Raw genomic sequence first — 12,257 nt, 5'->3', positions numbered from 1 at the left:
AGCTATGCGCTAATTTCCTATACTATATTGCATTAGGAATCAAAGTTAACGAGGAATACGTTAGCCGTCTCCAGATTCGTCACGACACTGCCTTGCTAAGTAACCCAAGTAATGAATTGAAGAGCATGACTGAGGACGTTTACAGGCAGAGCAGAACGGCAGTTCTAAATTTAATTATTTAACTATAAAACTGAATCATAAACTTATGATGAAATGTACTGTAATCTTCATCAGTATCGCAAGGAAATAACAGTTCACGATAGGCAGTGAAGCGTTGGAAGGGGAAAGGGAATATACCTGCTTGGGGCACGTAGTAAGCACTGATACGGATCATGAGAGTGAAATAAGGAGAATAACGGGTGAAGTGCATTTGGAAAGTACTCTCAGATCATTTTCCCAATATCTCTCAAGAGAAAAGTATATACAACAACTTTATCTTACTGGCACTCACCTAATGTGCAGAAACGTGGAAACTAATGAAAAGCTTGAACCTGAATTGGGGACAGCTTAGTTGTCTATCGAAACAAAAATGACAGGTGTAACGTTAAGAGACAAGACATGAGCAAATTTTTTGGTGAGGGAAGAAACGCGTGCTCAAGATATCCTAGTCGAAATCAGGAAGATGGAATTAGCACGGGCAGGGCATTTAACGAGAAGGCGGGATAACCAATGGTTTTTCAGCCTAACGTAGTGGGTTCCAAGAGAAGGCAAGCGTAGCAGAGGTCGGCAGAAAGTTATGTGGGCGGATGAGATTAATGAAATTTGCGGGGATCGGGTGGGCGCAGCAAGCACACGACAGGGTTGATTGGAGAAACCTTTCTCGTGCAGTGCTCATAGCTAGGCTGATGATGATGCTGATGGTATGGTGCAGTAAATTCATCACTGCCACGCTTGTAGTCATCTACTAGTTAAGTATAACCGTGAGGAAAGTACAATTAGTAAATTGCACGGCGTCAGGAAAAGGGAGAAGCCTGGATCAACATTTTTGTTGCAATCAATTTCCCGCCGTTTTCACTGATTTTCTCTTTTTCTTCTTTTTTTTTAAAGGTGTGGTCGGATTCGTATTTTACTGCCACTCCATAAAAATGGTTTCAGTCGTTCTGCAGCTCAGTACGACTGAAACAATTTGGAGTCGCAGTAAAGTATGCATCCGACCACACGATTAAAAAAAAAGAAAGCAAAAACTCCTACATTTGAAATCAGCCAGGAAAATATGCGCCGAACCGCAAAAAAAAATCTAAACAGGGAACAAAAGGTCATTTTAAGGAAATTGCAATCGAAATATATTACTTTTATAAATCCTGTCAAACTCAGCTGTATGTTTCCAAATTCGTACGACCCGCATTGCGCCTTCTGCGGTGAAGTGGTTGACTTATACCATGTGGTATGGGCATGCCATAAAAACCCAGCTATACGCAGCATCAATGACCCAACAACCGAGGACTGGGAGGCGGGGCTGACCAGCTCACATTCGGAAGACCAGCTTTCACTGGTGAACCGGGCAAGAGAGGCGGCAAAAGCATATGGGCTCCTGGATTGGGGGCATACCCAGCCATTCTATGCATTGAACGTTTCTCTCTATCAGTTGTTCTGCATTAAATATTGCAATTCCGAAATTATGTGGCTGCGGAGTCCAAAATTGGAGTACGACATATATCATCTGATTGACCATGCTGGAACTCTCTAAGAGTCGAGATTTTTAAAGTTATTTATTTTTTTCAATAAATTTACCTAATAATCGAGGAGGTAATTTATACATCACTCCCAATAAATCAGTCAATTTACAGGAAATCTGGTTCAGCAGTTAGGAACCTAATGACAAACATTCATACTTAACTTGAGCGAGAAAGAATACGTTCTGAATTTCCTCCTTGAATTCTTGCAGTCCAGAGGGCGAATTGCTGAAAAGAACTGCAACATTTTGGCGAAATCAGATCCTCTCAGCAGATCACATCGCATCCCATCCCATCACATTACATCACATCGCATCGCATCGCATCGCATCGCACCACATCGCATCACATCACATCACATCACATCACATCCCATCACATCACATCACATCACACCACATCACATCACATCACATCACATCACATCACATCACATCACATCACATCACATCACATCATATCACATCACATCACATCACATCACATCACATCCCATCACATCACATCCCATCCCATCACATCACATCGCGTCACGTCACATCGCATCGCAGTTCGACCTTTAGGGCAAACGCACATCTCGCGGACAAGTGTGAAATAATGCTTCCATATCTCGCAAGTTTTCACCATTTCAGTGCGCGAAACCTGAAATTTGCGGTATTCTTGAAATTGTGCAATCTTTCTAAATTTTCGCAGTATGCTGCTCTTCGTATGTCTGTGGGTAGGCACCCTTCTGCGAACGTCGGATGGCGGTAGCCTCTCGCGAGAAGCAATGGACGCACTTGCAGAAGAAGCCAAGGAGACGCTGACCCGTGCAATGCATGCCATCAGCGAGCAAGACAGAGCCGAAGGAAAAGACACCGGTGCGTTGGTTACCGCTTAAACGTCTTTATTGGCCGCATTGGCTTTGTAAGCCATCTTACAAAGCCATCTGGTAAGCCATCTTACAAAGCCATCTTTGTAAGCCACAAACAAACAAACAAACAAACAAACAAACAAACAAACAAACAAACAAACAAACAAACAAACAAACAAACAAACAAACAAACAAACAAACAAACAAACAAACAAACAAACAAACAAACAAACAAACAAACAAACAAACAAACAAACAAACAAACAAACAAACAAACAAACAAACAAACAAACAAACAAACAAACGAACAAACAAACAAACAAACAAACAAACAAACAAACAAAAACCAAGAAGACCGCATCTTCTTGTTCAATCTTTGGCCTTTAAGGCTGTCTGACTGAAAGTCTAACATCAAAACGAGAAAAAAAAATAAAATTTTATTTAGGAAAATGAACCCATATAATAGGTTGGTCTTTTTATTGATGGAACTGTCACTACAGCAGATATCAAAGATGAATCAAGTTGGAGGAAGCCTATGCTTTAATATGGAAAAAAAAAGGTAAATCGGCTTCCTTCTCATGCTGAAACACAAGTAAACGTCGCACTTCTTTCATCAACCAGGAGTCCTCGTAAGCCATCTGGGAAGTCTTCAAATAAGCGCTCTTTTGATAAAGCGATGAGCGGTCCAATATTGGTGCTTTCCCGAACTAGCTGGACTAATTTATTTCCTAAACCCTCACAAAACGTGTGAGCATGCAGGGCCGGTAGAGAAGGGCTCCGGAAATTTCGACCACTTTGGGTTCTTCAACGTGCGCACTAAAGCAAGGAACTTCGCGGAAAAAAGACAAACATGAAGAAAGGATTTGGGCAAGGTACGAAAAAAGCCAGAAAGTGTGTGTATTCTGCTGGTGCACTTTGAACTACTGTAGTGCATATGCAAGCACAAAAGTGTGTTTTAGGCCCCGCCGCGGTGGCTCAGTGGTTACGGCGCTCGGCTGCTTACCTGAAAGACGCGGGTTCCATCCCGGCCGCGGCGACCGAATTTCGATGAAGGCGAAATTCTAGAGACCCGTGTACTGTGCGATGCCAGTGCACGTTAAAGAACCGCAGGTGGTCGAAATTTCCGGAGCCCTTCACTACAGCGTCCCTCGTAGCCTTAGTTGGTTTGGGACGTTAAACCCCATAAACCAAATCAAACCCAACCAAACCAAACCAAAACTAATCAAACCAAACCGCGCAGTATTATCATCTAAACCTTAGATACACCTGGGAAGATGGCTTCAGAGCAGATTTAGCGGTTGGTAGACAGCATAGGGTTTTTTAATTCTCCTCAAATGTATCAAATGCTTATAGAACTAGTGCTAGTGGCTGATTAATAGGAGTATGCACACGTCCCTCTCGCACTGACGTGCGCATAGGGCTATCGGAGTTGCACAACCTCTGGAAATCAGTTTCCGCTCAAGTTCAGTACCTCGCCGCGGCTATAATCGGTGTTTAGCGTAGCTCACACGTGCAACACTTCGTACGATAACCGTCCGCACTTGCGTTCGTTTTTTTTGTCGCTAATGATCAGGGCCTTTTAACGGTACAAAACAAAGCATTAAAGCGACGGAGTCCTCGCTGGTGCTTTTCTGGGAGAGCAGGCAGGAGCGAAACAGCTGCTAGTTTTTCCGAATGAGGGAACGGCACGAAAAAGCGCATCCCATGCTGGATTAGAAAAAAAAAGAAAGAGAATAGAGATAACGACAGAGCTTTATCTCTCGCTCCTCGTTTGTTTTGAATGACATGTTGGCAACTGCGGAGGCTTGCGCCCTGTGGGTCGTTTATGCCGCGACCGGAAGTTCCTCCTGTCGTGTCTTTATCGTAGCTCGCACTGTGTTTCCCTGCAGTCCCTAAGCGCCGAGCCTTTGGGGCTCTGTACCAAAATGACAGCCTTAGGGGAGCCTTGAAATACACGTGTCTTGAAAATGTGGACGGCGATCAATATGTGCCGCGTCCGTGTTGTTACCTGCAAGAGTTGCTAGGATTGGTAGCATCGTAGAAAGAGAGAACTTTATTTAAAAATAGAGGTGTGGTTAGGGACCCTACGCCCAGGATAATTCATTCATTAATTCATTCATTCATTACAAATGCATTGAAAGGGCTCGTTCAGACTCGATTGCTTAACACAGACAGGCAGACTGAATAGTGACTGGCACATAGGAAGGAAGCTAAGACAGGGAACAGTGAACTAGAAAGTAACATAGCAAACGCATATGAACTAAGCCAACAGTTAGCGAAACCATGGAAAGCGTAGGGGAATGTTTCTGTCTTTCTATTTGTGGTATCCACCAATAGGAAATGAAAACCTCAATCATTTTATGGCTGAAAGCACGAAGGCTATAGGGTTTTCATAGGGCTCCTATTTAGGCCTTTCTTGCCATTGTTTTTTCTCATTCTCAGGGGTTAACATTCTAGGGGAAATGGTCAATATTAAAAAAAAAAACATCCCGTAAGAAAATGCGAAACATTGCATTGTGGCCACTTTTTCGACCGCCCACTTATCGAAGCAAAGGAGCTTGTTGTGACCACTTCAGATTCCCAAAACGTCCTGCCAATTACCAACACCAGAAAAAGTTTTTTCTTTGCTTGTACACCCTTGAACTTCGTTTTTTTTATTATTTCAAACATTTTATATCTTTAAGGAACAAGCCCTTACTGTCGATTACTGGAACATGTAGCGTTAGGGGCATCTGAATTAAATCCCTTAGTACGGCGAAGTTTCATTGTGATGCAACTGCGGAATATTGTCAGGTAGTGAGAAGAGAGTATTAAAGGTAATGGTCCATTTTCCCCACGCGTAGCAAAATGGTATTTTTAACGTTTCTCCATTTGTCACGTGGAGCAGTTCAGGCCGCCTTAGAAAACTAACGGGGAATGTTTCTGCCAATAGCAAAAACGTGAATAGCAAAAAAATGCAAGCCTGCCGAGAGGAGATCTACGGTCATCATCATTATCATCATCATCATCATCACCATCATCATCATCATCATCATCATCATCATGAGCCTAACTACCCGCACTGCTGTGCAAAGGCCTCTCCCATGTCTTTCCAATTAACCCTGTCCTTTGCCAGCTCCGGCCACCGTATACCCGCAGATTTCTTAATCTCATCCGCCCACCTCTATTTCTGCCGCCCCCTGCTATGCTTGTTTGAGTTCTCTTGAAATCTACTCCGTTACTCTTAAAGACCAGCTGTTATCTTGCCTTCGCATTACATGATCTGGTCAAGCCACTTCTTCCTCTTGATTTCGAATAGGATGTCATAAACCCGCGTTTGTTCCCTCACCCACTTCGCCCGCTTCCGATCTCTTAGCGTTACACCTATCATTTTTTTTTTGCATAGTTCGGTGATATTGATTGTTATAGTGAAATTTTACGACACGAAAAAATTGCTTTCATAAAGTGTTTCCAGTTGAAAAATGCGCTTTCTGGATATGAGTCGCAGTTTACAAAATGCCGTTCTTTCTACGCTGCAAAATTTGAAGAAGATTTCAGTTAGTAATTTTCCGCCAAAATTTCTTCGTATGCTAGATCGTACATTAACGAATTTTAATTTGTATCTTACTGCTAAAAGAAAGGCGTTGCCAACCTCTGACTCGAAGTGTAATCAGATGCTATTGCTGTATTATATGTAAAGAAGTGTCGCAAATAAATGTAACAGTGGGATTTTCGCTGTGTCGCTGTACTACATGGCCTGCAACCGTTTACAGTGATTTTAGTTGAAAAAAAAAATTGATAGCTTGCTCCATGCTACATCCTTAATCGGGCAGTTACACGCAAAGCCGAGCTATGGTTGGTGGGACATTATGTGGAAACAGCGCGAAACACATCGAACAAGAAAGGAGACGGGACGGGAGTTGATAACCAATCCCCCACCGTTTGTATGTGCCGTTAAGCCTGAGGACACCACCACCACCATCATCATCATCATCATCGTTAATCAGCGTTCGTCCCGTCTTCCTTCTTGTCCGCTGTGTTTCGCACCGTTTTCACAAAATATTCATCATTCTGCGAAAAGGCTGGGGGAATAAACCGGTTTTGAAAACCAACATTCTTTTTCTCGATATTTCATAGAATAAACTGCTTACTAACAGCCACCAGTTTTTTTTTGTTGTCGTGAGTGGAATGGCGGTGCAATAAATCAGCTGCCAGAGCATGACACTGTTCTGTAAGCTAAGCCGTGCAAACCGACTAGCAATAAATCCGCGCACTACTCCGCAAACCGCTTCCTGTCAGCTGCGAGAAGCTCCCGGTGCAAACCAGCTGCAAGATTCCACGTGCATATATCTTTTGCAATTTTTTTTTTCAATTGCTCATGTAGAGGTAGCGCCTGCGTTTCATGACCTTTAAATGCGACTATGAAAACGTAGCCTGCGGGCATTATCTGTAATACTGCAATCCTAAGCGCTTGTAACTTACGACGTGAGACTAGCTTAGCTAACATTACGTAGTAAATCTTCGTCCATACGAAAACCAGCCCTCTTGTCGAAAAAGTGGCAAGCACCCTGAGGTTTTCTCTCCCTTGTTCACTTTATGACCATGATGTAGTCAAGCAAAGCAAGTGGTAGGCAAGAAGCCACCACTCTCATCAACTCCGGAATTACAAGCAGATTTACTTTACGACGTCTGAGTCGTCCCAACTATCTAAAACAAGCGTTTATGAAGAAAAAAAATTCAGGGGGCACTTTGGCTCGCTAAAGTGCTGCAAGGCGAAAGCCTTTCCTGGCGCACTGCTTGGCATTGACTGCGAGACTGTTTGTGCCCTACTAGTGCTTTATTTGACTACATACTTTGACTACACATTAAAACTACACACTTTGACTGCCGACTTTGACTGATTATTTAGCACGACTTTCTCTCTGTTTCGATGAGTTCGGCTGTATCCATCACTCTATTCGCAGTAAGGAGGTATGCAATGTGGTCACCCACGGACACTTTACACCCCCTGTCGGAGCGGATGACAACTGTTTTATTAATTGTCGTCTGCTCCAAAAGGGGGCGTCAGGCATCCGTGGGTGATCTCATTACTGCTAATCCGCGCACTCTGACGTCATAACCATTTCGACCAACCAAAAGGCGTGACACCTCTGCTGACAACATTCTTTTGACAAGCTTCTGTCGACAGCGATGAGACATTTAAGCTTAAAGCCGGCTGGGGAGCTTTCCGAGATATTATCACCTTCTTCCGCACTCCATCGACCCGCACCTCTGATCAAGACTGCCACCCAGACTTCCTCGCCATCTAGAAGCTTTTTATCATCGACTTCGTATAAACGCTGCATTTACAAAAGCCTTACAGTTTCGTATAGGTCCAGCGAACAGTCCGTACTGCGAAAAGTCCGGCTTAGTAGAAAGAATGTTTTTTTTTTAGAATGTCGAGTGTATGCTGAGGAGCGTGGACGTTATGGACATCTCATGGGCTCACTCAGTTAACTGCCTCTAAAACTCCACTTTGTATTAGTACCCTTAGGCTGATATAGGCACCAGAGACCCGCTATGAATTTTTTATTTGATTATTTAGGTGACATTGTTCTTTTAAGACAAACTCTAAACCCACCGTTCAGCACTCTCACTGCGCATTCTCCATGCCTGAGTTGTCTATGCAGGTGGCCCTTCTGCTGTGTTCACAAATTATAACTGACTATAGACTATTATTCACTCCTGTTGTTTCTTGATAGACTGTGCTCTCCTTCTGTCTCTTAGCATCATTTGCAGGCAGGACACTGTTGTTTTCATTTTTTTTATATTGCCTAATCTAGCCAATGTCCCTTAGCATCAATCCCGTTGTGCTTTAGGCGATGCGGGCTGGAGAATATTATTTTTATTTCTTTTCTAACTGCTCACATTAATTGATGTGCCTTAGCATTATTATTTTAAATATTTTTAGGCTACTCAACCTAAAACCAGCCCCTTAGCGTTAGTGCTATCCTTTTCTTTTCCAAACGGCTCGTTGCGCTGGGCAGAGTTTAATTTAAAACGTTTTTGTCGTCCTCCATGCTTCTGCTCCAAGAATAAGCGCGTGAGGCCTAATAGCGTTTGTCCTTGGACACAGGCAGCATGGGTGAATTTAATGGCATTAAACATTGCATTTTTGCTGTAAAAAAAATTTACCGAGGGCACTTTAGGAACTTAGAAGCGAGCAATGCGAAAGCATCCCGATTCTATTAGGTTTGGTTTATGGGGTTTAACGTCCCAAAGCGACTGAGGCTAACTTTATTCCGATTTCGTTTCAATTTTATTCTACTTCTATCCTAATTCTGTCCCCATTCTAATCTCATGTACATGACGGAGCGGTAGGTACTAGTACTGAATATCATTCGTTAACATTTCGTATGTTCCTGACTTTATTGACGTCACACCATTTCGACCAGTCGCGAGTTTTGTAACGCCGCCGCTCTATGGGCGACGCCAGGTTTTCGTGTCGATGAACCATTTAATGCTGTGGCATCAATAAAGCTCCGAAACTTTTCGCATTCTTGCTGGGCCAAAATGTGACAACGACGGCTGCACTGCGTCACCAGCCTTGAAAAAGCGAACAAACAAACAAAAAAAAATGCTAGACGCCTCGATGGATGTATGGACGGATGCATGTATGGATTTAAAGGATAACTTTATATCCAACAGATGCAGGGAGGGCTTTAGCCCGCCCGTCTAGACGATGGCTGGCAGTCTTTGGATACCGGCGGCACCTTCGGCCAGTGTGACGATCCGTAGTTGAGTCTCTGCATCAGAGCTTTGGGACAAATTTTACGAAGTGGCGTAAACAAACTTGGACGCCGAGCCCCAAGAGTGTATGGTCGGAGGTAACAAGCTATTGATTTTACAAAACCTTCAGTACAGTGCGCAAGAGGCAGTTTACCAAATGCTGCCTTTTTTATTTCCAAAACTCTGAGAAAAGATCAATTGGTAATCTTCTGCCAGAATTTCTTCGTAGGCTCGAACATTGATGATCATCACCATAATAAACAGCTTGACTGCGCCCACTGCAGGTTCATAGCCTCTCCCATATATATCTAATTAACCCGGTCCTAACTGTTGTATTCATATATGAGATAATGGCCATTTACTACACCATGGTGCACAAATCCTGTTACGGTGGAGGTGGGTGTTTTCGTCTGTGGTCACTGAGGTCAGGCCGCACCTGAAGCCTGGTTATGCGGTTCCGTCTAAAAGCGGATGTTTTATGCTTTATTATTATTATTCATTTATCTTATAGGGAATTGCGTGTCATCGGGATTCGAACCGCGATCCTCCTGCACGCGAGGTGGGCGTTCAACCTCTATGCCACCGTTTTGCTTTTTTTTTTCGTGCATTAAAAAAACCTGATTTCGTCATTACTACTAATATAAGTCCCAAAGTTATGTTCATCTCCGGCGCGAATTGTAATAAGGTGCTATTGTTGTGATGAGAGGTGTAAATATTATGCATTCACTGCAGCAAATGATCCGTCCTTTTCCTCTGATTTTAGTTGAATAAAATAACTCGATAGCCGGCTCCATGCTGTGCCTTTCATCGTCCTGCCAAAATGAAATAGTGGGGTAATAAACCGATTTGGAGAGCGTGCATCCTTCCCCTCGTTAATTCATGGAATAAACCGCTAACTAACACCTGACAGGTGTTCCTCGTCAGCGAAGTGGCTGTGCAGTAATTGAGCATGACACCGTCGTGGAAGCTTCGCAGTTGGAAACGACTTTACATAAATCAGAGCCCTATTCCGCAAACTATTCCTGTCACCTCTGAGAAGCTCCCGGCACAAACCAGCTGCTAGATAAAACGTGCTCATCTGCTGCGCTTTTTAAATTATTCATGTAGATGTAGCCTCCGTTTCATAATCGTTGAATGCAACTGCGGAAACGCAGCACACGTGCAATACCTGTCATACTGCAACCCTAAGGGCGTGTAACTAACATTTAAGCAGTCAGGCTAAGCTAACGGCAGGAAACAAGCCATCACTCTCATCGTTATCATCATCATCACAACAACGTTCACTGCAGAACGAAGGTTTCTCCGACAAGTCGCCGATTAACGCTGTCCTGTATTAGCAGCGACTGCCAAATCTGACTCCAGTTCATTTCGGATAAATTCTTCTCTCTTCCCGTCCCTTAGCACTATCATTTTTAATTCTTTTTAAACTGCTGAATCTATATCCTGTTCCTTAGCGTTACTGCTATCATTTTGTTGTCCAAACTGCACGTTACGCTGGGCTCAGTTGAATTTGAAACCTTCTTGTTGGCTGTAGGCTTCTGCCCTAACAACAAGTCCATGAGGTCTAATAGCTTTTGTCCTCGGACAAAGACAGCACGGACAAAGTTAGTGGCATTAAACTTTGCAATACTATTGTAAAACTAATTACCCGGGGAACTGGCATAACGTACGTGCAAATAATAAGAAAGCATTGCAATTCTATTCGCATCCTATCTCAATTCGATTCTAATTCTATTTTAATTCTATTGCAAAAATATATCCTGTTCCTTTGTAGTTGGTGCATTTCTTAGTACTAGTACTGACAATTACTGATTAACATTTCGTATTTTCCAGCCTTTGAAGATGTCACACTGTTTCGACCAATCGCAGCTTCTGTAGCAGGGTTACTTTTTGGGCGACACCGGCTTTTAGTGTCGATGAGCATCTAATAATGATTTCGCATTATTAAAGCTCCCAAACTTTTCACATTGTTGCTGGACCGAGATATGACCACGACGGCTGCATTGGGTCGCCAGTCTGATGACAAAGCGCCTGCCTGCACCACACTCAAAAGGCTGACAGGCTTTAGTTTAGGACTTCGGCTGCAACTAATCCGAGAAGGGGACACATTCTACTTTGTTCGCCAAAATCCCGTCGATTTTCCTCGGAGGTTATGGCTTAGCCGCCATCGCCGTCGCAAGACTAGAGATGTGAAGGTCTGAAAAAAAAAAAAACACTGCAATTTTGGAAAAAAAAAAAACGTTTTTTTCGTCGTTTTTTTTTTTCAGATGAGAAAAAATGGAAGAAAACATCGAAAATTTCACAATGCAATTTCAAGGTTTTATGATTGCTTGCTTTCAGTTTAGGTTTCTGTTTTTGCTTTGAAAACCATTACAGCGCGCATCGTTGAACGGATTGGAGAGCAGTCTTCATCGCCGGTGCCAGGTAGTGCTTTTAAAACGTTCGTGCTGCCAGTACGCGGTTTGAAGGCCAGGTCACATAACAGATCCAGGCTTGGCTTAAAAACACATTAATACTTGAACTCACGGCTGAAATAGAACAAAATGGCTGCAAATTCTACAGCCCGACATACACGTCATAAATAACATCATAAATAACGTCATAAATAACTCTGTGCACGTAAGCGGTTCTGCTGCGCATAGTGCCGCATCCAGTGACAGTGACTCTGAGTCCGATGTAGAGTGACTTATAGATCAGTTTTCATGTTCCCTTTCTCGGTGCAATATAACAAGAAGTTCGTTCCACAAATATGATATTTATATCTCCATATTCGCCTGAAGTGTAAATCATTATTTATCTTCTCGGTGCAATAGAACAAGAAATTCGTTTCACATTATGACATCTATAACTGCATATTCGACTGAACTTCGGAGCATTATTATTGATCGTTGTGCTGTTGAAAATAAATATGTTTTGTCACATTTTGCAAAATTTCCAATTTTTCACGAAAGAAACCCTGGAAAAAATAGTTTTTTTCACGCCAT

At 42.9% G+C, this 12,257-nt stretch overlaps 1 protein-coding gene across 1 annotated transcript in view; it reads left to right on the top strand.

Moving 5' to 3' along the window:
- Positions 1 to 12,257, top strand: part of LOC149335569 (immunomodulatory peroxidase-like) — a 46,126-nt gene that overhangs the window by 3,602 nt on the left and 30,267 nt on the right. Inside the window, exon 2 of the mRNA XM_089553833.1 lies at positions 2,367 to 2,533. Within this exon, the coding sequence (XP_089409959.1) occupies positions 2,367 to 2,533 (167 nt within the window). The remainder of the gene's footprint in view (positions 1 to 2,366; positions 2,534 to 12,257) is intronic.

The sequence above is a fragment of the Amblyomma mixtum genome, chromosome 7 (assembly GCF_055824585.1).
Source record: "Amblyomma mixtum isolate Tamu chromosome 7, ASM5582458v1, whole genome shotgun sequence".
Classification (NCBI taxonomy): domain Eukaryota; kingdom Metazoa; phylum Arthropoda; class Arachnida; order Ixodida; family Ixodidae; genus Amblyomma; species Amblyomma mixtum.
Note: the sequence above shows the minus strand (reverse complement) of the source record. Positions and strands in the feature narration are given on the sequence as shown.